This window comes from Trematomus bernacchii, unplaced genomic scaffold (genome assembly GCF_902827165.1).
Source record: "Trematomus bernacchii unplaced genomic scaffold, fTreBer1.1, whole genome shotgun sequence".
Classification (NCBI taxonomy): Eukaryota; Metazoa; Chordata; class Actinopteri; order Perciformes; family Nototheniidae; genus Trematomus; species Trematomus bernacchii.
The window spans coordinates 9,975,042-10,002,798 of NW_022988050.1; the positions used below are offsets into that span (position 1 = coordinate 9,975,042).

The following is a 27,757-nucleotide window of genomic DNA, read 5'->3' on the forward strand; positions in this document are numbered from 1 at the left end:
CTTGCTTTCGCTCTCCCAATCCAGACTCCCATAGAGAATAGCTCCTCTGTGTATAAACCGCCAGCTGTTTCAGGCATAAATAATAGAACGCAGAGAGCTGTGAGCTAAGCCTCAGGCATCAATAATGGATGCGTGAGCTGGAGGGATAGCGCTGCCGAGTGACAGCGTTGGCACGGGTGCGTTTTCACACCTTCACCTCTCAATCTCTCTGTGTTGATGTTTTTTTTTAAGTAAACTCTTCCTGCTCTGGCGACATGCTGCTAAATATGGGATGCAGAGGAGTCGCACACTGGAGTCAATATGACTGTAAGAGAACTAGGTCAGAGCTATATGTATGCTCAATATGATGCAGTGTGTGTGTGTGTGTGTGTGTGTGTGTGTGTGTGTGTGTGTGTGTGTGTGTTAGCTCGTCAAATCACTCCTTCTGGCCCCCAAACTGTGTGTGTGCTGGTCTCGTTAAAAAAGAGTCTACTGCTTATCCACTAAGGCTGCCTAGTGTTGCCTGGCAACCAACCTGGCCTCAACCAGTGCACACGTACGTACAAAGTGAACACAGATAAATGCACACACACACAAACACTCAGGTGGATTGAGAACAATAGGCATGAATTGCAGCACCTTGCATCAGAGGAGGGGCAGTGAGGGATGTCTTCAAAAAGGGGCTCCGGGGCAAAGCCATTTATCGATTTCGCACACACGCCTTGTGTTCTGGTGTGTTTCGAAGCGGATCTGCCTGATTCGCCCCATGGGTTCACTCGTACCGTCAGTACTTTGTTCATTAGGAATGTGTTATGTCCCTCTTCTCCTGAAGTCCACAGTTTGTTGTTTGAGGTATTTTTTTGGGCACTTTGAAAAGTGGAAGAGATTAATAATGCATGACAGCTGAGCACCAGCGAGGAGAAGATTGTGTGTGTGTGTGTGTGTGTGTGTGTGTGTGTGTGTGTGTGTGTGTGTGTGTGTGTGTGTGTGTGTGTGTGTGTGTGCGTGTGCTAGAGGCTGCTCTGACTCACAGAGTTCTAGTTTTGATGTCTGTCTGTCTGTGGACGTGTGTGTGTGTGTACCTGTGTTTTATGGGAAGACTGATAGAAGAAACCTGAGGCTCCAAGCGCCACCTGATTGGCTATCAGCAATCAGCTGACCCAGACACTTCCACAAGCCCTCTGAACATCCCATCCTCCCTCCCTGTCCTTTTTTTTTCATGTTATGTTCTCCACATCTCTCTCTTGCATTTTTCTTCCGCTCGCTATCCATCTCCTGGAGACACTTTCTCTCTCCTCCCTTAGCTCACTTTTTCTCTTTTTCTTTCTTCTCACTCTCCTTTGCTCTCTCCCTCCATAGCTTTCCATATTTACCCGTCAACCCCCACCCCCCCTCTTCTCTCCTCCCTCCTCCCTTCCGCTCTGTGTTTGAGCTCCAGTGATAGGCTGTTAATGCAGGCGGTGTATGAGTCTATCTCACCATCTGCAGTAGTGGAGCTAGCTTCTCTCCTCCCTCTCCAGGATCTCTTCATCAGCTTGCCAACTTCAGCCTGATTTAGTGTGCGCTGGTGTGCCTGTGTAGATGTGTCTAAATAGAAGTAGAGCAATGGAGCGTGTTTGGCTGTTATAGAGCTTGTGTGTGTGCATGTGTGTTGGATTTCCAGTTGTGAAAGTAGCAGACAATCTGTTGAGTCTTCTGCAAGAGTGTGTGAGGACAAAGTGCAGCTACTATGTGTGAACTAGGCAGTCAGGGAGGCATTGACGGTCGTTGGCACTGTTCGGCTGCTCAGGTAGAGATTTTGCTCTTTTAGCATGCAGATATTCTTCTTTGTACTTCTTCTCTCTTTCCTTCTGTGTGTGTATTTTTTCCCTTCTTATCGTTGTGCATCTGTGTCCTTTAATATGTCAGCATGCTCTATTGATAGACTGTGAAAAGATGGGGACAAAGAGGGAGGGTGAGAGTGAGGGGCGGTGGTTTCTTGGGCATATCTCTTTGGTACATCCACTTTGAACTTAATTTGTGTTTGGCATGTCTCTAGATTTCCTCGTGTTCATTGTTTCCCATGTGATAGGTGGATCGATAGTCCCTTGACACCTTGCCGGTTGAATGAGGGGGGGGGTCAGCTGACCACAGATCAGAGGCGGGGCCTTATTATATTTGCTTGTCTGCTTTTTTTAGCAGATTTTAGGATTCAGAACACATTCCTGTAGGGGGAACATAGCTGTCTTTCGGATCAATATTCGAGCATGGGGGCTCGACATTGATCAGTGACAGAAATGGGTGATGTGTTTCCTACTGGCTGATTGGTTCTTGTGCTATTTGGATCCTGGCAAAAGCACAGAGGTTTATCGAATGGCTGGATTCCAGAGGCTAAGCTCATGCTCCCAGCATTTGACAGCCCAGTAGGCAGAACTGATTGGAAAGGCAGTGGAGGAAAGAGACCGAGTCAAGCATCAATAACTGTATATATGTTTCAGGCCAATCTGAACCACAGTAGACTTGTCAGAAACGAGACCACACAACACAAAGCCAGTGCAGGCTTTTTCAGATGAATACACTAAGTGGTTTGCGCCCCTAATCTTACGTAATACACTGTATGTTCTTGCAAAAACAAGAGGCAAGGGAATAAATAAACCAAGGACAGAGAAGAAAGCGTAATGAATTTCAGTTTGAAACACTGCCTGTAGGTTTCAGCTAAGACATCATCGACCACTTAGTGCTTTGATTTGGTTCAGATTCTGTTCTGGTCTGGTTGTAATCTGCCTCTAGAGCTCTTCTCTTTTAAAGCTCTGCCGCGCTCTCCTTTATTCTGTGGGTTACTAACATCTACTGCAATGCATCACAATCCAATTTTAATTTAGTGCTGGCACTGAGCGCCCAGTGTGTTTGAACACACACACATTCACATCTCTCATAGCGGAGCGTCAAGGCGGGCGATGTTTAACAGTAGTTCATGAATATGCGGAGAACATTAGCACGGTGTTAAGTAAAGACCGCAGCACTTTGAAGTCTTCCTCCTGCTCCTCCTATCCCCTCTTCTTTTCTTTCTCCTTCTCCCCAATTCCCCTAAAATTCCTTTTATCCATCCATCTATCTCTCATTCCTCCCCCCCCCCCCCTTTTTCTCATACTCTGGCTGGAATGGCAAATCAATGCACTGGTCCCACAGAGGGTGCACACTCCTCTTTTTTTTATTCCCCATCATTTTTAACAGCCTGAACTTAGAGTTGCCATGGCAACAGGAGGAGCAAGGATGGAGAGGAAGGGCGCCTTATCCATGGAGAGGGAGCAAGGCACGCAGAATGAGTGGTTGTTGAGATATTAGCTGGTTGATGGTTAGAGAGTGAATGTAAGGGGGTTATTGACATGGTGCTTATGAAGAGGTGTTGAATAAATGTGATTTAAATTAACCAGAATGAGCTTAAGTGGAAGTTTCCATGAAAACTTGAGTTGTATTCCTCTCTTTGGCTTCACACTGCACATTGTTCAACACCTATGTACACTAGCCAATATCAGATGGAGAGGGAAGCACGGAGGTGTGAAAGATAGAGAGGCATGAGGAGAAAAAAAGAGGGGGAGGGCCAAGAGAATGTGAGATGATAACTGACTGTCCCTTGGTGGCTCTGAACAGAATGCAATGTTTTCCCTTTCTTCTTCTCTCCTTGGTACTTTGGTGTTGGCCGCCTGCCATTGCTTGGGGCCTAACAGGCGAAAGTGGTTGTTGCAAACGGGGGAAACGGGTGGGCGATGGATTGTGTGCTCACACATGTAGAAAACAAACAGAAGGGGTGTGGAGCATCGGCTGTTTGTGTCTATAAACGTGTGTTTATGTTCCTGCTTTTTTTTTCTGTATCATCTCTCTGTAGTCGGCAGACGACCTGCTGGTGGCGTCAGCTGAGTGTCCCAGCGACGATGAAGACATTGACCCCTGTGACCCCAGTTCAGGTGAGACTCCCCCTACCCCCACAAATATTACATCACACTGACTCTGAGTTATTTTCTGTCCTCTACTCTCGCTGTCGCTCAGTGCTTTCTCAGAGGTTTTTTGCCTCCAGGCATTACCTAACACTCTCCATCCTTGACTTTGCTTTCAGCTCCTCCCTTCACCATCCCTTATTATTCATCATATCTTTAAGTAGCAGTTTCTTTCTTTTCTTCCCCCTCCCTCACCTCCATCCAGCCTGAAGAATTCACATGAAAATTCCCATCAATTGTTTAACATGGTGTCATACTGTATATCACCACACTGCAGCCCCTCGCTGCCATTGTGTGTCATAAAGTGTCAAATGTGTGTAATAAAACTGATATAATGTGCACCTGTGCTCTGGCCCTCCTCTCAACACGGTGTAATATAATCTGTTTACACATGATAATATGCAAACTGCTTTGGCTCTAAGCTGCAGCCTTCCCTTGCCAGCATGAAGCATTATGCAAAGTGCCCGTCAAATAATTCATCATGATGATGCATTGTATCTTCTTGCGGCAGCCCTCCACTTATCACCTCTACATGTAGTACAAATTAATAATGTGTGCCATAAAATGTAATGTAACATTGCGTGCCTCCCCTCTCCCCGTCATAGCCCGCCCCCCTCTGCCGGATGGGAAGGTGTTCCCGGGTCCGTCTGAGGTGGTCCGGGAGAGCAGCAGCACCACAGGGATGGTGGTGGGCATCGTGGCAGCCGCGGCCCTCTGCATACTCATCCTCCTCTACGCCATGTACAAGTACCGTAACCGCGACGAGGGCTCCTACCACGTGGACGAAAGCCGCAACTACATCAGCAACTCAGCCACACAGCCCAACGGCAGCGCCAAGGACAAGCCGCTGGGGATCGCCAAGATCTCCAAGAACAAGAAGAACAAAGACAAGGAGTACTACGTCTGAGGCGGAAGACGTCCAACATATACGCATACACCTTTATATATAACGGTATATGTACATAAATAGATATATTCTCAACAAAAAAAATGATGCACACATACACACCAACATAGACATGCTGATGTTAATGTTTACTCTCCAATAATCACATCTGCACACATGCTGGCAAGCACAAAGATAAACACATTCAAGCACACATACATTTAAGCACAAACATACACACACACATACAGACTGGCCCGAGGGCATGGACCCTTATTGTACAGTATTTACCAATGAGCAGAGCCTCTGCGAGAGGCTTGTTTTATGAACTTAAAGACCATTCCAAATGGTTTTAAAAAAGCACCAGTTCAACTCCCAGTAAAGAACCATTTTGGGCCAGCCAGATCAAAAGACCAGTCACTCCCCTGCCACAGTAGGACCTCTCCTCTTGGACTCAAAGAGGTCCAGGAAGACTTTTATGTAAAGCACATGGCAGACTGAGTTCATTGAGGCAGAGCACCAGAACAAAGATGATGTAATAGCACCAAGCCAAGCACCAAGTGTCTCTTCCAAGTTTCTTGGCCTTCCTCCCTGTTAGCAGACGGGACTCGATGAAGCACTGACGACGCTGAAGAAACAAGCACACTTCCGATCCAAGTGCCAACCCAAGCAGCAGGACAGGGAAATCAGGGTGTAGCCATAGAGACGGTGAATTGTGAGTGAATAGGCAGAGGCAGGGCTGGTGCCGTTAATATAATGGATGGGCTGTGGTGCTGATGTTTTACAGCGCCCTGTAAATCACAAAGGTGGAATCAGCGGAGAGCTATTTTCCTGGACAGGATACTTGAGACTTCAGATGCTACCTACAGACACGAGTCATGCATGACTGCAGTGTCACACACATACATACAGCACACATGCACACACAGAAAATATAAACAATCTATACCTGCAGACATACACATACCTGCAATGCTAAAGAACCACCATATCTTCATGAGTGACACTGAAGACTATACAAGAAGACAATGGTGAAAATGACAATGACCATTATGATAATTGTTACGGCAATGACGAATATGAAGAACAAAGTATAGACTTTTTGGGGAAGGGAGGGGGGGGGCTCCTATTGCACGTGAATTATCTTACTCCGTGTGATTTATACCGCGTTGAAACTCCAGAGGTGACGAACCACAATCATAAACTTACAACCTTGGCTTGAAGTATTCCTAAATACGCACTTCAAACGGTTTTTAAGTCAGTGGGATTCAACCATGATTTATTCTGTGAATCAACTCTCAGTTCAAAGTGTGACCATCTCGAGTGTGCTGCATGCCTGAGTCTCTGAGCTGTGCAGTGAAATGGTGGTCCAGAGGTGGTAGGTTTGTTTGTTTGTTTGTTTGTGGGAGGAGGGGAAGGGAGGTGTTGCGGGTTGCAATGTAACTCAAGTGCAACGCCTGGATGTGCGCGTCCACCACAGGCCACGTCCTGTTTTCTAGCCTGATGTCTTATAGGCCACGCCCACTATACCTGCTCTAACCAACCACCTTTTTTATAGCAAAACCCAGCCGAGGAAAATAATCAAAAACAGAACAAAGTAAATGTTACCATGTGTTGCTAATAGATAGAAGAGGCCAGTTCATGATGCCATTGACTATATGACGACCTGAGTTGCTTTGATTTCACTGGCTCTCCCTTTTCTCTCTTTCTCTTTGCGTCCTTTTGTCTTCATGCTATCGGTTGACAGATTCATCAATATTCATGACACGACCAATACACAGACAGATGGGTTTCCGATCTGGGCTGCGGTATAATTATCTGTTTATGGGCTTTTGCTGTGTCTGAGCCCTCCACAGCTCAAGAATTGTAGCTCCACGATATATCAATACAAACAGTGCCATGACATGAACAAGCCCCTCCAGATCTTCCAAGCAGCGTAACCAACCAGTGAGATGCATGCACAATTACGATGGAAAGAAAGGATATGAAAAAGGCCTGTGAGATATGAAAGTATATTGTCCAAATTAACATATTTCCTTATTCTCTCCTTCCTTTACTGGCCTTGACCTCCTTTTTCTTCCCTTCTCTTGTTTTCCCCTTGTTTAGTATGTTTCGCTATTTACCCTCCCAGTTCCTTCTGTGTCTACTGCTTTCTTTCCCCTCTATCTCTGTTGTGTTGCCATCGGAAACAAAGGCGGTGTCTCAATGGGATACTACATCTAGGTGTTCATTAACCATGTTTATTTTCTATATGTACAATTTTTCTACAGTATTTACTTTTATTTTTATTGTTACGGTTCTTTGATGAACATAAAGTGGAAATTTATTATGAAAAATAGTTTTGAAGATTAATGAGTAAATAAAATATTACCCAAGTGAGCCTGGACTGTGTTCTGTTTGTCGGTTTTTGCCTCCATTAGCTTGCAGACAAAAATACTGTGTTAAATAGGCCATATGAGATCAGAGGCTAATTTGGAAAAACTAAAAGTAACTCATATTGCGTAAGGGGGGAAATCTTAAAGTAATAGTTCATCATTTTGGGAATTATGCTTCTTCACTTCCTGGTGAAATGTCCATCCGGTTTGATACACTGTAGAAATTAGGAAACTGACAGCATCTCCAAAAAATTATTAATTAACCATTAATATTTGAATTTATTTCAACTAAAATGTTTCAATTCCCAACTCTGGAACACACTTAATTTCTGAGTTTTACTTTTATTGAGAAAGTAATTTACTTGCAATTTACTCAGATTTAGGGAGTGATGGATTATCGGGATTACATAATCATGATACAAAAAAAAGTAACTTTATTCCCTTCCAGGAATAAAACGTTGTGTAATGTATTTTCTCTTGTATTCACTTGCAGTGCATTTAATATTGAAGTGCTTCAAAAGTAATGGAAAATAGTCAGGTTACATTACTTTTATATTTTGGTACTCAGATTACTCATTAGATTTTCTTAAATTATCTAGCAATTGCAACGGAATACATTTTCAAAGTAACCCCACCCAACATAGCTTTTTCTTTACTGTTAGAAATGTAAACCTTAGTATTTGAACAAAGATGAACCAATCATTATAGTGTTCATATCCAAGAAAGTACACTCAATAATAATACACTGATAATAAAATAATAATCAGTTGCAGCCCTACTTCGGAAAGAGCTAAACTAACATCTGCTTGATCCTGCGGTATATTTAACGGGAGTGAGAGTGGTGCTGATCTCCAAATCCAACTCCGCCAGAAAGTGAATCAGCTTGTTTCTCAAAATGTGGAACTATATCTATAGCCTCTAGCGAAATATCGACAAGTTGCAGACTCCAACATATTTCTCCTATTCCCTTTCACCTTCTGCTTCATCAAAGTAAGGAAAGTTGCACCTTTTCTTTCAAGTCCTGCTGTGTCTAACTGGGACAGTAGACACACAAATCCCCACCTCGCACACACCACACAGGGCTTTGAAGTGACTGTGAATCAGTGCAGTGAGCAGTGGTCTCTGCAGAGTTGCTGTTTGCCGGATGAAAGAACCCTGAGACTCAGGGTTGAGCTTGCATCCTCAGGCGAGAGAAGCTACAAGGACCTGCTATTTTCAATAAACACCTCCCAAATGTGACTGTCTTGTTCTCTCACGGCTTGTCTTTCTTTTCTGTCTTTTTGCTCTGAACTGTCTGTGCTCAACAAAAGGCTTGTGTTTGGCTGTAACCATCTGTAGCTGTGTTGTCCTTGACCACAGCCAGCTAAGATAAAGACACAGCACCTGCTATACTCCGTTTATTAAGAACAAGCGGCAAACTCTGGGGCAGAGCCGGGAGGCCAATAAGGAAGTGCCACAAACTGCAGTTCATCTATTGGCCGATAGGCAATGACTGCAGAAAGGATACATTTCCATAGACCCCCATGTTAAAATGCCCAAATGTACAGCAGAAATAAACATGTTTCTGCCCCTGGATGCAATAAACATACAGTATATGATTAAGAAACAACACCAGTGCAAATCAGTTACCTAATGCTAACATACACCTCCAACATTTACATTTACAGATGAAAAGAGCAGTTTCGTTAATTATCTTCACAAACCAGAAAACAAAACCTGGATGGATGGAGAACTATATAGGCCGCACCGTTATCTCCATCAACAATTTGGTTGTGCATCGATTTATGGACAACAGGCTCTTCCCTTGAAAGCACGAAATGTTCACATTAACGCCCGCCTTGCCTTGTGTTGTGTTAGCTAACTCAGTGGTGCTAGCTATTGTTAGCTTTCTTTTGCACAGTGTTATCCAAGGAGACATTGCTGCTACATTATGTATATTTTTTATTATTTGTTTTATTTTGGGATGGACTGTCCCTGGCTCACACATGATCACATTAGCAGAAACATGTTAAACTATTATCTAACTACTTAGCTTACTTACCTAAACTCTGCTGGGCTTTGAATTTATAATATTATTTCAACCTCAATTTTCAGTTGATTAACAACTATGTGACCCTAACATAATGACAAGACATTTTTAGGAGTTAAACTTGATAATATTATGGTGTTGTGTGTTGTAACATGCCAACGTGCTTACAGTAAGCATGGTAACTAATATAGCATGTTAGCATTATCTAAAGGGGAAACGCATGTATCTTAGTTGTATAAAAATGATTGACGCTCCGGACAGAGCTTACAAAAAGACATAGCTTTAACTGATTTCACTTGAGTCAGTGTCGGTAGGGCCTGAAGACTACCAGTTTGAATATGACAGCAACTTTGATAGGCTGCTGCATGCAGGTGTGACAATGGTATTGCTAAGTCTTTGAATCTTCTTGTAAATATCTTGTTAAGTAAAAGCAGAGCCGAACGGCTCTGAGTAAAAGTAATGCCAGAAGTCAGGTCATTGTTATAAGAGACACAGAGGCTGCTGTCGTGAAACATTATGTGCGAAAACTTGAAATGATAAACTGGAAAACATCAAGGTGTAGGCTTGTACATTATCAATGCTATTTTTTCACAACAGACATTTGACATATAGGAGAGCAAGTGATTGAAATGACATCATCAAAAGCAGTGGTCCTTAAAAATGCCCCACTAAAGCCATATTAGTAAATGAAGAAGCACACTATCAGGGTCGTGGAACAAACTATCCTGAGAAAAATTTATATTTACTTTTTGATGTTCTGCATCTATAAGCTTGTAGATAAAGGATGCTGTCTAGCTTCATGCTGCAGAGTTAAAAGCTAGGCTACAATATTTCTTCCTGCCAGGTGCAAAATAATCAGCAAGGGATTGCATGTATCATGTATCAGCACATACATGCACACAGATGTCATTATCTTCCTCTTCCTCAGTCCTTCACTTCCACTCCTTTTTGCAGCTGCATATGTAAGACTCTGTCTATCTTCCTGTCTTTTCTCTCTTTTCTATTTCTTTCTTGCCTTGTGTATAAGCCAAACTGTGGGAGAATGTGTGAATGTGTGTGTGTGGTCATGTCAGGAGCTCAAGGCTGTGTTTTTCTTTCTGCTTTGGAATAAATAATAAAGGGCTCTGTTCATCCACATGCGGTTCCCACAGTTCGAGAAACACAACTATGTATCAATACAAAAGAATATGTGTGGGAAACTGAAGACGCATCAAATAGAACATTGTAAAAGCTTTAACATGATTTGATTGCAGTGTGTGTGTGTGTGTGTGTGTGTGTGTGTGTGTGTGTGTGTGTGTGTGTGTGTGTGTGTGTGTGTGTGTGTGTGTGTGTGTGTGTGTGTGTGTGTGTGTGTGTGTGTGTGTGTGTGTGTGTTTGTGAAAGAGAGTGTCCTTGCAGGCTGTCGGTCCTGCTGACGTGTGGTGACTGCAGTTAGAGAGGAATATTATGTCCATCGCTATCACAGCTAAGTGTACTCATCTTTCAACACAAATATGAGACAGGAGACAAAACAGATTCACGCCTGTTCCCTAAAATTATCCCGTTTGTGTTAGTGTAATCACATAACTTGGAATTTGAAAAACAACGGGCCAAAAATAACTCCCTTTTGTCTGTATTTTTGTTGTTTGTTCTATGTATCTTTGATACGATTTCCAAGAAACATGAATGTAACTCCATCAATATATAAAAATACACAGATAAAGAGAATATAAATTACAAAAACATTATTCCACCACACACACACACACACACACACACACACACACACACACACACACACACACACACACACACACACACACACACACAGCAGAGACCTCCTACATCCTCAAACACCAAAAGCTTTTCACACGCCCCCATTATTCACCAGTGCATGGGAGAAACCCCCAAATCACCTCACACTTCTTCTCTTACTTCGACCTAGCGGGGACCCAAAGTTGTTAGACTGATAAACGGGCAAAACTATTTATATCAAATGTGGAGTGTAAGCTTTGGTTGACAGCCTGCATGTATGAGAAACACCACGTGGGAGACAGAGAGACCGGAAAACAAAAAAACAAATATCAATCAGAAGAAGCAAAGGAAGAAAAACAAGGAGATTTAAAGAGTACACACCTAAAAAAACAACATCCTGCAAAGATGATGGTGGTGATTCTGATCATGTTCATGATTGTGATGATGAAGACAGCGTCACCTTGCCCGAAAATTGAACAAGATCTTTTTGGGGTCTTAAAGATTCCATCAAATGTCTCGAGCAGCACCAAATGCCTGTGAGTACAAACATATACATATGTACACGTTTAATGCACACTAAAATGTGCTGTCTAAACCACTTTAGATATTCCAATTTGCTTGCTACACAATAATTGAACATCTAAGAGGAATACTTTGGATTTTCCTTCAATAACGTCAATGCCTCTTAGCTCTTTATACATGTCTCTGCTTGTTGGCAACTGTACAGAAAAACAAAGGATATGCATATATGGAGCCTCGTGTAAAATAGTTCTTCTTCATCTTGTCCCTATTGTAGATGGTTTTCGTGAACATGTATATTTGTGCGCTTTTCTTTTTTGCATTTCTTTTTGTAGTTATGAGACTTACATTTCAAAAAGAAGGACCAGGAACTAATCAGCTAAAAACCAATATATCCTGAATTTGAATCCGCTTTACTTGTCAAGCTCTGGATAACATGTGATCATACATTTCCTATAATGCCAACCAACTCAAAAGCTCAATTAAAATGTCTTGTACATTTTTGTTTTTTCGCTATAAATCTGTAGTCTCTAGCCATTATCAGGTCATTCTATCAAACTTTAGAAAACTCAGACTTTATCAAAGCGTTTTTTCTGAGTCCTCTTTATGATTTTCATGTATTAATGTGTAATGTAGTTGAGTAAAGTGTCCCTTCACTCAACCCCAACAGCCGACATATGTCAATATTACAAGGAATCCAATCCAACCCAAAATAGTATTTCTCACCATGTAACACCAATCCAGATTCAGGGAGCATGCCTTTGTCCAATATCCCATCCCGTGAGCATGCATAATCATTTAGACTTTCCTCTCTAATCCTCCATCAGTCCTCATGGCTGAATTCTGCCCTGAATATGCAAATGCTGTCTTTATTAAATATTTGCTTAATGAAATGTATGCAGAGTGTGTTTGCTCGCCTCCAGCAACTCAAAGCTTTCTAATGTGTCCACAGGTTAAAGATGGCCAGTGGAGTTCTTATGTAAACAAACTAAAGTTACACTTACTGTCAATGTTTCTCACAAAAACACACTGTGTGTATCCCTGAAGCATAATCAATGTGTTGAATGCACGTTGTTCTTCCCTGTAGAAATGGTGCACAGATTACGTTCATGTTTACTGGCTTGCAATCGTCTTCTTCACAATTCTTTGCATATTACCCCTACCAAGGGCTGTCAGCAGAACAGCGTTATTCTAGTGTTTTGTCTGCACCCCAGCCCACAATCAGTAGTTATGGGCTCAGTGCTAAAAGTTGACATAATAGCTAAGCATAATAGCAGTATAGCTGGCAAGACCATATCTACAGTTTATAATAGACCTGCAAGTGATCAGGAAAATATTTGAAAACATTGTTGAACATCTTAATATTACTTGCGATAAATAAACCAATATAAAAGTGTTCTCACTGCCTGCTGCTTTCAGGACACCGATTAAACATAAGAAAATCCCTGTTTCTTTTTTTTATATAAATAAAGTGAATTATTTCCAACATTCTTTTATTGCACATATTGAACTGAACACAAAATGCATCCTAACGATTTCCATTTTAAAGGTCACTTATTATGCAAAATCCACTTTTTCATTAGTGGATTTACTTTTATACATAAACATGTGTCCCCTCTGTGTAAAGAGATTCTGAAAGTTTCAGGAAAAAAGATTGGCTCACTTTTTGTCCTGATCCATTTATATAAAAACCTGTCTGAAAATGAGCTTATCAGATTTTGGCCACTTTATGATGTCATAACGATTTTTTGGCTTGTGTAACCATTAGCCAATAACTAACCATTTAGTTATTGGCTTACAGGGAGTCGTGTGGTGCAGTGGATAGAGCCTTGATATGGGGATCAGATGGTCACAGGTTCAAACCCCACTGCAGTCAGCATGTCATTGAGTCCCTGGGCAAGACACTTCACCCCAAATTGCTCCTGTGGGGATTGCCCACAGTATTGAGTATGTAAGTCACTTTGGATACATGTAATGTAACCAAGGTAATTGTGCGGGCCTATGTTATATGTGTGTGAGGACAGATTTTGAGACTGTAATGGCGCATTTCCACTACACGGCCTCGCTCGGTATGGCTAGGACTGGCTCACTTTATGGCGCATTTCCATTACAGTTTAGGAACTGGGATAGTATCTATAGTAACGCAGTGTAGGCAGAGCCGTGACGTCATCTTCAATGAGAAAAAAACAAACACAGCCGTTAGCTGTTAGCACTCAGAGCTCACAGCTCCTCATATCTGTTCAGAAACTAGACAAAAGTTAAACAAATACAAACCACAGACAGTCTGTGTCATGGCGAATACAGTCGCTGGTTTATTTATGTCTGTATAGCCCCCTTGCAGTTTTTCTGGCCCCAAGACTCAGCCTGGTTGTTAATGGCCCTAGAACCACGATTTTATGGGGCCAGAAAAACTGTGAATTAGGACCCGCTAGCCGGTACTAGGCCAAGTGGAAACGCAACCAAAAATTGGCCCCTCACGGCTCTGCACGCTTAAAGCGAGCTCTGCTCTGCAGTGGAAACGCGCCATAATAGTGTTACTGGACGTATGGTATAGGAACTGGGGAAGGGCCCTGATTTGACATAATGACGTGTGTCAGCTAAATACTGCAAGTGATTTATGTGTTGTTTGACACATTGACACATAACTGGATGATACAGGGTGTGAACTATGAACTTTTATGTTGGCCTTTAAAAGGTTTTCAAGGAATCTCAAGGCCAGAAGGAGGAGGGGACGGGACGATGGTTGTGAGGGTCAGCCTAAGAATTAGGGTTTCCTAAAGTACAATCATCCACTTAAACATACACAAGAGCAACGCACAGATTTACATATTCTTACATTACAATACAGCTGACACACTAACTAACTTTGTGGCAGAAAGAAGAAGCGTCCATTCCCAAGAGACGTTCTGTGAACTCCCAGGAGGCGATGTGTGTGTGCTCATCGGTTCTGCTCAGCTTGAAGGTCAAGGCTCAGGAACACTGAGATATTTACAAGAATGCGGCAATGGACGGCCATTTCAACGAGGATCCAAAACCACCAGAGGCAGCATAAGCTTGGGATCTTTGATAGATATTCTGTAAACAAAACAGTTTACTTATTGTGTGAAAAAACAATTCCTAATATGATTGAGTAACATGCGCATAAGTGGAAATGTCCACCAATGACTTTTTAAGGATTTCTCCTCTGTGATTATGTTCCTGTGATCTTTGCTGAGAGCTGATGTGAATGGTCTCTGTATCAACAGGTCTATCAAGCATAATCAGATCACAGCGATCCCCAGGGGGGCCTTCCGCCGCCTGCAGAACCTCACGAGACTGTGAGTGTCTGCTGTTCATGTTTATTCTTTGACTTGGAACATAACGAACGGGAAGTCAAAACACGGAGGAGAAGTGGTCGGGCCTCAATTTCTTGGTATATTAGGGATGCAACGATATATCGAATATCGCGGTAAATAAATGTCTCAATACCGTCGTGAGACTGACAAAATCTACCGCGATTCTTTTAATTTTTGAAAAAGATTTTTTTTCTTTTTTTTTTTAAAACAATTTTTTTTTAAACCTTTATTTAACCAGATGGTCCCATTGAGATCATCGATCTCTTTTTCAAGGGAGACCTGTCCAACATGGCAGCAAGTAGGTTACAACATGAACATAAAACAACAGATAACACAAAAGGACATCGTATTTACAGGGCTACATGTACATACCTAGAGACATTGACAAGTACCAACAGTATATTTATATCTCGCCCTGTCAATAAGCCTCACCTTCTTGGCAAAAACTGTATTGTTTTTGAAGTGGTGGAGAGACAATGCACAGTTTTACCCACTGCTGTCACCCATGGCCAAGCATATCTCTCTGTCCCAGCAACATCAGTACCAAGCAAGAGAGTTTTTTCCACAGCAGGGGATATTGTAAACGCCCAAACATCCCAGCTTCTACCTGTAAATGTGGACATGCTCATATTCCTAAAAACCTGTCTGATGATGCTGAGTGAGTGAGTTAGTGAGTTAGAGTTGAGTTACTTGAAAAACTAAAGTGAAACTTGATTTATTCTATTGCAGGGTCTGATTATTATATTGTTGACACTTTAAAATACTACTATCCTACTAAAATGCTGTACAAATCAGATTTATTATTTAATAAAGAAAAAGAAATTCAAGTAAAAAAAAAAAAGTAAATTTTATTTTTATTTTTCAATATCGCGATAAATATCGTACCGTGGACTTTTTATCGCGATATTATCGTACCGTGAGTTTTGGGTATCGTTACATCCCTATGGTATATAGATTGAGATTACAAATACAGCCTTGTGTTTGGATTAATTTGGCGGTGACTCTACCTTAGGTGTCATCACATCTAAACTAATGGAAAAAAGAAAGGCCAAAAAATGCTATTTGTCCTGCAAACCTTAGTCTTGTATTGTGTGTTCATGTGGATAATAGCGAACGAAAAATGTATGGTACATACTGTAACGTTGAATGATTGCCATGATTCCCCATATATATATATATATATATATATATATATAGTATTTACATGAGATTTAATTAATCAAATCACTAAAACTATGGAAAACAGGAACCAGAAGTACTGCAATTCTAATTGCGCCTTTAACTTCATTAGGTTTTTTTACATTGTGTAATGTAATTATTTGAAATAGCAAACATGCAACAACAGGGATGTTAAATTAGTCTTTATAACAAAAACTCTCTACAAAATGTAATTTGTAATCTCTGTTTCTCACCACAAACATAAGTTTCATATCAGGGAACCACATGCTGGAGAATATCAGCGCGTTTGCCTTCGCCAGACTCCCCCTGCTAACTATAATGTGAGCATACCGTTTTTTTTACACTACCTGTGACGTATTTCATACAACATTCTCTGTTATGGAACAAAAAGAGCTGCAAACTCTGAGAAAGCAGCTGAGGAGTAAGCTCATTCTTCTGTTCCCCTCAGCGATATCTCTGACAACGGTGCTTTGAGGAGTATAGGGGCTTCTGCTTTTTCTGACCTCCCTGAACTCAATACGATGTAAGTATAACACGATAATGGCAGCTGTGAAACCATGTCATAGCAGTCGTTTATATTAATGGGTACATATGCATTCCTTTCAGAACCATAATGAATGCAATACACCTGATCCACATCCATCCAGATGCATTCAAGAACATCATGAAACTAAAGCATTTGTAAGTAATGGGGCGAAGCCTGCGAGCTAGTTCAGCCAGTCAACTCGAGCACCAATCATACATTAACATGTGACGCACCTCGTCCCTCTTACAACCAACCAAACACATTCTCCTAAACATGCCGCTCTATTTAAGCTGCCAGGTCTTCCTGCCTCTGCCTCGCTATGCTGCTGCTGCCACTGCTGTGTTCACTTGCTATTGCTGCGTTCATGTTCCTGCTGCTGTGTTTCATGTTGCTGCTACTCACCTGCCCCATCACCACCCCAGCGTCCACCTGTAGGCTCGGGGGATAGTTATCTAATCATCACTCAATGTTCTTTGTAAATCTGTGGAGTGATGAGGCCCGAGCCTAGACGCCAAACTCAAACTATATGCTGCTTATAATAAACATATTAAGAAACACGTGAGTTGTCTGACTGAACTCAGTGATAGTGTAATTCTTCCTTCTTCAGTGTGTGTTTTTCAAGCTGATTGTGAGTCCAAATTGGGTCATGGCAGACAGGCCTACTTTAAGGGCTCCCTCACGACCAGTGGAAGATAAATCAAGTGTCACACATTGTTCATTTCAGCAATGTAAAATATGCATTTATTGTTTACATCTTTTCAAATAACTTAAAGTAATTGTTATAATTCATAGCCAAAATTCCTCTCTTTGAAAAAACTTTTCTTAAATGTGGTATTATTATTTAAATGTGTTAAATGAAAGGCTGAAGTCAACTGAGGTGGGATAAGTAGTTAAGTAAAAGTAGAAGTACCAGAGTGTTACAAGTAAAAGTCCTGCATTCAAAATGTTACTCAAGTAAAAGTACAAAAGTATTAGCAAAACATACTTAAAGTACCAAAAGTATTGGCCCATTTTTAGAATAATATATATGATATGTTTTGATTATAATTATTGATCATTAAAGTGTTATTAAAGCTGGTAAAGGTGCAGCCAGTTTTAATGACTTTGTATACTGCAGGGTAGCTTGTGAATTTACTCCAGGTGTAACAAAGTAGCAAAAAATGGAAATACTCAAGTACAAGTACCTCAAAAGTGTACTTAAGTACAGTAATTGATAACATGTACTTAGTTACTTTACACCACTGGAAGTCAGTGTCCTTGGAAAGTTTTGTTCTATAAAAACCTAAATTGAATCCATTGGATGTAGCAAAGAAATGGCAAAAAAGTCCATTTGATTTATTTGGAGGGTCGTTTGGATTGAATAGAGATGGTACCTAGCACTGATCAAATTATATGAAAAAATCAATCAACTGTGAGGTGTCTCCATATTATGGTTCGATATTCAAAATATTGCTTTTCAAAAATGTGTTTGTTTGTCTTTCTAAATTCAAAACCTTTTTGTCCCAGTTTTAAATGGGTGCTGAATGTTTAACTTGTTATGTGTGTTTTTTTAGAACAGGGAGCGCTTTATTTATCCCCCTGCCACATGAGCTTCTCTCTGAATATCTTGCAATCTCTTCACTTAATCATTTGTGTCCCTGTTAATACAATGAATGCAACATTGTCTGATTTTATCACGATGACTCAGCGCACAGAATATGTGTTGTTCAGAGTCTGCAGTCAGTGTGACTGTAGTAACATTTGGTGGTTAATCTGCACCTCACAGGACCATCTCCAACACCGGGCTGAGAATATTTCCAAACTTCACCAAGATCCACTCCACGGCCAAAGGCTTTCAGTTGTACGTATCTAAACACAAATGCCCACACACTATTATTCCCACTTGCATTTGAACATGTAGGCTATTGTTTGCACACAGAGTTAAATATGCCCAGAAGAAATCACACCATTGAACAAAACCTACGCACTGAGTAGTCCTTACAGAATGGAGTATCAAGAAAACAAACCATCTGTCCCTTATCCCCGGCATTTATAAATTCTTCTTCAAACCATCTGACATCCATCAGCTTCAAAGTGGATTTAAAGAAGATTGCAGCATGTATTCCTGATATTTCTTGTGCATTAATGTTTTTATCTTTGTGCTGCTTAGTGAAATGGAAGATAACATCGACATAAGGAAAGTCCCCAGCAATGCCTTCAGAGGACTCTGCACTCAACGCATCAGCAAGATGTAAGACATTCATTACTTTTTTAGTAACACGTGCGCCACCCTCGCACAGCTCTGAGTGGGCATTACATGCGCAATGATGAATGTTCCCTGAAACACTCTCTGCCCTCTTCACTAAGTCCTGCATGTGTTTCTACAACTTGTCTTCTTCTCAGCAGTTTTAACACTCGTGCTGCCTCTTTGTTTTTATTCCATTGAGTATCTCCATATGTATGCTACCTTACGTCTCTTTCTCTCTACTATACTATATTTGTAAGTTAAAGGTCCGATGTCATGGCCATTTCTACTGATCATAATTCCATTGTTGAGGTATACTCAAATAGATTTATACTGTGCAATTTTCCAAACTCACATTGGTTTCTCATACAGCATCTCTGTATAGTATGTGTATTCACCGGTATTCACTCTCTGTCCTAAACGGCTTGTTGGAGCTCCTGCCCCCCCCCCCCCCCCCCCCCCCCCCCTCCCTGTGAGCCCAGTGTGCTCTGATTGGTCGGGACGTTGAGAGGCTCGTTGCTGCGATCTGCTGCGAGGAGCAGACAGGCTTCCGTGTCGGCGATACAGCGAGACAGAGCGAAACTCATCCTGAGCACACACAAACACTCACAGCCGAAGTAAAAACAATAAGTGTGGCTTGATATTGAGTAAGAAAAAGGTTTATAACGCTGTGAGAATGGGTCTGCGGAGAGCATTTCTCCGCGATCCCAACTTAGTAGCCCGAAAAACGTTTACCCATTTAAACAGTCGTGGTAGATACCTTGTTTGTTTTAAACATCATACATACACAAACAACAATGAATACTTACAGGTTGTGTACCCGAATCTCCCGCTGGTCCAAACAAAGTAGGAACAGCATCGTTCTTCAGTGCCCTACGCTGTACATATCCGGCATGAATCGCTGAAAGGTTTGGGGAGCTTTGTTTCGTCAAATGCTGGCAGAGGGTGTGGCCTCCATGTCAGAGTACCCAGGAAGAAAATGAGAAATTTCCAACGAGGCGTTTTGGGGCAGCATAGACTGTGTTAGTTTTACTCGCTACAGGGTGTACTTTGAGGGTTATTGACTCTGCAGACCGTTTACATGCATAAAAACCTTCATAACACACAAGGGGACGGGTAATAACTGGAAAAGCATGACATGGGACCTTTAAGTAGTGTATTGCTTACGTACATTTTTCCAACAGTTTATTAGATGCTTAACAAATCATTATTTAAATACAAACCCTCTCATCAGTAAATAAAATACTGTATATTGAACTACCTGACATATTGTAAAAAAGTAACTCCCTCTCAACCAGTTGCAACAATAAAATGCTTATAATTAATAATATCATATTATAATACATAGAATGTACCAAAACACAGAGTTCCTTCAGATAACTATTTACTTTACTTTTAATCTTTAGTACTTTAACTTGTACTAGACACATTTCTTTCAAAAGTTGGACACTTAAAGGTAAGGTAGGTAAGTTTGAGAAACCGGCTCGAGATACACTTTTTGTTATATTCCATGGAATGCTCTTAACATTCCGATAGCAATGAATATCTTAAGTGCTTTGACAAAAAATCCATAAAAAAATGTCATCTGTGGAAGCCGTAGTACTGTAAAAAGCACGACCAATCATTTTAGCCGGCCCGGCTAAAATAACTGGATGGCCTACCTGCCTGTCAGCCTTCCATCTGTGCACAAACTTATCTCGTGCCCTCATTGGTCATGTGCGCGTTCGTGTGTCTTGGAGGAGGGGCTCTGTAAGGAAGTGGCAGATTTTCTCCGGCTGTGTATTTTCTAATTCTAGCGATCTCGAGCTGGTTTCTCCAAAATTACCTACCCCACCTTTAACAACTGTATATATAGAAATATAATCATATACACTGAAAAAATTGAAAATGTTGAATTTAATGTATTATGTCAACAGATTCCACATAATTGTATGAGCTTAGTTGAAAGCAATAATATTAAGTTTAAAATATTCGGTTCAACTTAATATTATTGCTTTCAGTAAAACTAATTCAATGATGCACCTCTGCAAGAAAAGTGTCATTTTAAAAATGCGAATTCTTGCTTATAATGGAGTATTTATAAATTGTGGCATTACCGCTTTCATTTAAGTAGAATCTAAATATATAGCTTAGTCTATCTAACAAATGTTTTTTGCCAACAGCTTCTGGAAGTCTTACATAATAGTTAATACTTTCAATTTCGTGTTTTTGTGAAATCATACCGTTTAGTCACTTCGAACAAAGGAACTGCAGACACTAAAATTAGCTTGTATTATTCAGTAGAGTTTATTGTTAGGAATTGTTTGTGTTGGAGCCACATAACTGTTTTTTGGCTTCCCTTTCTAATGACAGAATGCTCCCCAGAAATGGCATCAAGGAGGTGGCAAGTGACGCCTTCAACGGCACAAAGATTGGCAGATTGTGAGTCACAGGCACAAACGATACAAACAGAAGATTTACTCAAAAAGAAAATAAAAAAATCATCTTACATATTTGATTTTGTCTCTCTTAGGTCCCTAAAAGGAAACAAACAGCTTACTCACATCAATGACAACGCCTTTGTAGTTTCCAGTGAGTTGGAAATACTGTAAGCATGACATCAGCAGTCACTCATGATTCTCGCTGCTCATCATCACTTATAAAAACTAGGAGAAAACGACAAACACAATGTGGCTCAGAAACACCTTATATACATGCCAGATTCAAGGTAAAAATAAACCAAGTGCTTTTAATCCGGTTTGGAGAGAGATTTCTTTCACCTGTTTGTACTCCAATCAAAGAGACACCTATTGAAGTAGCAATCAGAAGAAAAGACTGTTGTAGTTTAGACTTTCATTGCTGTGGTGTGTTTTTAATACACATTCCAACAGTCATTTGGAAATCTATCAGTCATGAATTTTCTACCAATAATTTATGATTACATTTTGTTACTGGAGATTCTATTCCCTTAAAAAGGTGAATTTAAGCTTTGATTAACTTACAAGACATATGTTAAACATGGCATGAATTATGAAATGATGAGTGTTAGATAGCCATTTGTTTGTGTTTGTTTGTGTGTAGGGACATTTCCAACACAGCCCTCAGATCCCTGCCACACTACATCCTCGGTGGACTTCGGGAGCTGATCGCAGAGTCCGCACATAATCTGAAAAAGCTTCCTGATGTTGAACTTTTCACCAAACTCCAACGCGCCAACCTGACGTACCCGTCTCACTGCTGTCCCTTCCAAAGGATTCACAGAAACAGGTATGCATGCATTATCATCCCAAAAGGTTTATGAACAGGAAATTAAAGGAGTATTAGATCAAAAAAATATGCTGATTTCTTGCAGAGATATTGAATGAGAAGATCAATGGCACTCTTATGTTTTTATTTCTCTGTGTGAAACAATTATTTTAAAAACAAATGTTCAACTTTATGGGCTTTTATCAAGATATTTTTTTTAGAATTCTCTCCAAAAATGTATATTCTTTTCCTAATTATTATTGCAAAGATGTATGCCCAGACATCACACGTATTTTCGATTAGGCTAGCATATCAGCCATTTTACACACAGTCTATTAAATAACATTTTATAGGTTTTACTGTTGGGGAAACATACAAACATATATACCCATTTATTAGGTCAAATGAATGCAACATTTTAGTCAATTTGATCACATTTTTTGTGAGGGTGTATACAACGCATAATATTTAAATGTAAATGACTAACAGGAATATATTTTACATATTTAAGCAATGTTTTGTATGTGATATCAGTGTCTTCTCCATTGTTGGATCATTACAATTAACTAATACTATAGAACTGCCCACAGAGCCTTGATCTTGAGGTCTTGTTGACATCAAATCTGTAAAGTAAAGAGGATAATGTATTTATGGTAAAAACAAAGTAGAACTCTTTGTGGCATTTTGTGCTAGATCGGGGATTGAGGTCCTGTGCTCCGATCCAATCACCAGGGAAAACATTTCTAAATTCCTAAACCTCAACTGCCCCAACTTCACCCTCGTCACCTGCACCCCAACCCAAGATGCCTTTAACCCCTGTGAGGACATCATGTCTGCTGTCCCCCTGCGGGCCCTCATGTGGATCATCTCTGTGCTCGCGCTGGTGGGGAATGCAGCCGTTCTTCTGGTTTTGTTAGGTATGAAATACCAATATATAACAATCAATAGTAATTGTATTTCTTACTACCTTCCCCTAATCTGTCCTACTTTCTCTCAGTGTTTGTTTCTTAATTTCCTTCCCTTGTTTACTCTCTCTGCTTTCCTTCCTTGTGCTCTTTCTTCATTTTTACCTTCTTTTCCTAATTTCCTTCTTAAAGTTCCTTGCTTTTGTCCTTTGCTTATAGGCGATATCAGTTTCTTCTTCTCTTTCTCACGACAGAATATCGACTTGATGAGGTTTTACTGGTAGAATTGGTTCACAAAGAACAGTTTGATGACAAAGATTTTGTCTTTTTTCTCGTCCTCATGTGTTGTCAGGCAGCCGCTCCAAACTGACCGTTCCTCGTTTCCTCATGTGCCATTTGGCTTTCTCTGACCTCTGCATGGGCATCTACTTGATCATCATAGCAACGGTAGACATGCTGACTCGTGGCTTGTACTACAACAGCGCCATAGACTGGCAGACGGGCCTGGGCTGCAGCGTTGCGGGCTTCTTCACGGTGTGTTTGGAGTTCTGTGCAGGCAGATCCTAGCACTACATAAATAACAACACTCATAAATGTCTGCCTGTTTGTTTCCATGACAGGTGTTTGCCAGTGAGCTGTCAGTGTTCACTTTAACAGCGATCACTCTGGAGCGCTGGCACACAATCACACACGCTCTGCGGCTGGACCGTAAACTTCGCCTGAGACACGCGTGTGTCGTCATGACAGCAGGCTGGATCTTCTCCTCTATCGCTGCTCTGCTGCCCACAGTCGGGGTCAGCAGCTACGGCAAGGTGAGCGCTCTGTGAAGGCTGCACACTCTCCATACTCCCTGTGGAGAATATTACTATATGTTCCTTCAGAATTTGCTCCAGTCCATATGATTAGGGATGCAAAATGGTGAGTCAATTATTTTTCTACAAATGGACATACTGATTTATATGCATTGAAACATGCTTCAAACCATGCAAAAACAACTCATTAAATGCAATATTGTGTATGTTTGAGATGACATTCAGTAGATACAGGGCAGTTATTTTTATTAGTTTTTAAGCCAATTATTTCTCAAGTTTGATCCATAAAACATGATAAAAAAGTGAAAACTGTCAACCTTCTACAGCCCAAGGTAACATAATTAAATGTATTATTGTGGCTGACTAACATCACTGGTATTCAAGTCTTTAAAACATTAAAGAACCTGAAGATCATCAAATGTTTTTTTTACAATTAATTGATTAACAAAATGATTGCAGATACATTCTGTCAATCAACATATTCATTAATAAACTTAATCATTTGAAAATACACAAAAATGAATCATATCACACAGTATGCTCACTGAAGTGTCTGATAATGCATTTCCAATATCAAACTCAAATGTTTTTAAAGAAAGTTACAAGCTGTACAAATTCAGTTATATAAAAACGACTTAAAGGTTTTATTTTCTGGTGATGTAGTTTCTTTGTTCATCTGAATATAAAGATATTTCCATAAAGAGTAGATGTCTGTTTAATATCTTGGCCACAAACCTTTGAGAGACTTTAAAGCTTTCTTTGTTTAGCGTATTCATTCCAGTTTATATCATGATAATTCAGTACATGCAAGGCCTTTGTACACTGTGAGATTCTAGAATATGTTGATGTTCACCTGTCTGTATTTGTGTGTGTTACAGGTGAGTATCTGCCTGCCCATGGATGTGGAGTCTCCGATGGCTCAGGTCTACGTGGTGTCTCTCCTCCTCTTCAACATCCTGGCTTTCTTCTGTGTGTGTGGCTGTTACCTCAGCATCTACCTGACCGTCCGCAACCCTTCGTCTGTGCACGCCCACGCCGACACTCGCGTGGCCAAACGCATGGCCGTGCTCATCTTCACAGACTTTGTCTGCATGGCTCCCATCTCCGTCTTTGCTGTGTCAGCCGCCCTCAAGCTCCCTCTCATCACCGTGTCAGATGCCAAACTGTTGCTGGTCCTCTTCTACCCCATCAACTCCTGCTCCAACCCCTTTCTTTATGCCTTCTTCACTCACACCTTCAGGCGGGATTTCTTTCTTCTCACGGCTCGCTTTGGCCTGTTTAAAACCCGGGCGCAGATTTACCGGACGGAGAGCTCCTCCTGTCAGTAGCCAGGATAATACATTCACTCTAGATGGGTGCCCACTTTCATTTAAAGGGGACCTATCATGCTAAATGCACTTTTGTACGTCTTTTATACATGAATATGTGTCCCCGGTGTTGCAGGGAACTCACCAAGTGTCAGAAAACACAACCCTCTCTATTTTCCTCCATACCCAAATCTCTAAAAAAGGGGCTGCAACGGATCTGATAAAAACTGATCCAGATTTGAACACTGTCCTGACGTCAGGACGGTGGCGCTACGGCTATTGGGCCAACTCCACCAATCAGGAGGAGACAACCACGGACATTGCCGTTCGAAAGCGCTGGAGACGCTGTAGTACATATGCCAGGCCTGTAGATGGTGCTGTTCTCACTGAATCTGCCCTTACACAAACAGAGCTAAAAATTGTCAAATTGAGCAAAATGAGACATGGCTAAAATGCATGATCTGTTTGGTATTTTGAAAAAAAAAAGTATAAATATGCCTTATATGGGTATGGTCCTACACTATATTATTCAAATATAGCATGATAGGTCCACTTTAAATATCCATTAGTAAAAAATGTTGCTGGACTATCGAGAGTCATATTTTTCTCCTCAGACACCCTATTTCTCTCAGACATTTCTCTAGTTGGAGGAGTTATTGACATAACATACAGGATAGTGCTTCCTTAAAGTGACAAGAAACTAAACTTTGCTAAAGAGATGCACCTGTTGTCTTGTGTACAAGCTGTGGAAACACCAAACGGACAGCTCAATCCTCAATATGATGCACAAACTCCTCCTCTTGAGCTTTGGATGACATTGAATGTTGTTGGTTTTCTTGTATCTCTGATAAATATATTCAATATATTCTGCCAGCCACTGACTGACCTGTAACAAGTGTCCTTCCTAAACCATGTGACCCATGGGTGAATTTTACCGTGTGCAAACTCCTCTGACGTCATTGGCGTCACCCACCTTCACCTTTGTGCCAAGGTAAACTTTATTAGCTTTTAACCGTTTGACAGTCAACACAATACTTTGGTAATATTTACTTGGTTCTACGGTTAAAATGTACTTATCACAATGATGATACAAATGGTATGCATTGCCATGAAGGAATGAATGAATGAATGAATGGATGAATGGATGAATGTTCTATATTATTTTAATGACTGATTGAACTCCAGCAATATTCTTTTAGATATGTTATATGTTGAACTGCTTTGCCTGTCATCTCTGCTCTGTCTCACTGTGTTGTCTCCTGGGTTCTGTAGTGCCCGGAGTCTGTCTTTTTATTTTCTTCCTCCCAACCCCCATCCCCTCAGGAAGCCTTTTGACTCCTGTCAGGTCATCATTGAAAATAAGAATTTGTTCTTAATTGATTTTCCTGGCTAAATAAAGGTTCTACTACTACTAAAAAATGACATGCAAAATACAAGTAACACATTAAATAAAAGGAGACATTTTGAGTTAAAGCACTCAAATGTAATATATAATTTCTTGTAGAAGTCAAACACATAATCAAAGTCATATTTTTGTTTCATTGTATGCACAGTAGCTACGTTGACCAAATCTAGGTCAAATAGCTGTCCTAGATAATTATTGTGTTGATTTGAACAGATGGGTGGAGTTTACTGCATCATGACAACATAGATCCCAAATCAATTATTTAACTCTTGTGTACGAAATGCCATCCATCAGGTGCCTCAAAATAATGAAATAAACGGAATTGTTTTGAATCAGTATAACAAAGGTTATACGCACATAATAGATCAGCATTCAATGTTAGGATTAAATGATATTCAATAAGAAGCATACCGCAGGGACCTGCTGATTAATAATCTTCTCATAAACTCTCCAAGCCTCCACATCTCTCTATACCCTTCACTGTCTTAAAAATGAAGGACGAGTACTTATTTTGCGATGTATATACATTTATTGTTTTAAATGGAAGTATTATTATGTGTCTCTTTTAAAAAAATATCTATATCAGTGTGTTTTCTATAAAATACATCTTTGCAATGTTTTTTTTACATTTTGAATGGTGAATTTGAACGTGTGAGGAGAGTTAACAAAGGAAAACACACACTAACACACACAACATTCAGCTGTATTTGTTTTAGAAATGTTGTCCTTCATAGCATCCAAAGCTATCAAGGACAAAGTGACCCTACCAACCCCTGCTCTGTGTGCCAGGGTGGGTGGTGGGTTGTGGGAGGGGAGACTACACAGCTGCTCTTTCTGCTTATTACAGAAGGAAGGATATAGCAGCTAGATAAAACCCACAAACACTGAAGCAAGAAACCCAGGGTTTCAAGGCTGCAGCTGCAAGAAGGAATCCAAGTCCATCTCATTGATATGGATACACTGCCTCCTACATGCCAACGTTGAATGTGTGGCTGCATTTATATTCTTCAACCACCAGGTGATGCTACTGATGTGGGAGTTTTTGTGCTCTTCAAGTACCAATTGATAGTATTCCTTATAAAATGTGAAGACATAGCACATTCCATATTTCCAAATCAACGATAGAAATTTCATAAGAGATTTGCAGAATTCAGAAGTGCCCTTCTCGAATACAGATTCAAACTGTTCTGTCTGTTGCCATCTGGCAGGCGGTACTGCAGCATCCGGACTGCACCAGACTAAGGGACAGTTTCATCTCACAGGCCATAAGACTGTTAAAGACCTGAACTTTTGAAAGAACATCCATAACATCTGTTTGCAACTTATATATATCAATATTCCAA

General features: G+C 40.7%; 2 protein-coding genes across 16 annotated transcripts in view; both read left to right on the forward strand.

Moving 5' to 3' along the window:
* nrxn1a (neurexin 1a) overlaps nt 1-7,218 on the forward strand; it is a 56,724-nt gene extending 49,506 nt beyond the window's left edge. For all 15 annotated transcript variants that reach the window (XM_034119563.1, XM_034119572.1, XM_034119566.1 and 12 more), the window contains 2 exons: nt 3,845-3,923; nt 4,559-7,218. In XM_034119563.1, coding sequence (XP_033975454.1) covers nt 3,845-3,923; nt 4,559-4,860 — 381 coding nt within the window. In that variant the 3' untranslated portion in view covers nt 4,861-7,218. The remainder of the gene's footprint in view (nt 1-3,844; nt 3,924-4,558) is intronic.
* Nucleotides 7,219-11,382: 4,164 nt separating this feature from the next.
* fshr (follicle stimulating hormone receptor) lies at nt 11,383-25,030 on the forward strand. Its single transcript, XM_034119560.1, has 14 exons — nt 11,383-11,513; nt 14,742-14,813; nt 16,256-16,330; nt 16,459-16,533; nt 16,617-16,691; nt 18,302-18,376; nt 18,686-18,766; nt 21,113-21,181; nt 21,273-21,347; nt 21,821-22,006; nt 22,679-22,902; nt 23,243-23,424; nt 23,511-23,702; nt 24,581-25,030. Exons 1-14 carry the CDS (start codon nt 11,383-11,385, stop codon nt 25,028-25,030), a joined length of 1,962 nt encoding a protein of 653 aa, XP_033975451.1.
* Nucleotides 25,031-27,757: the final 2,727 nt, after the last annotated feature.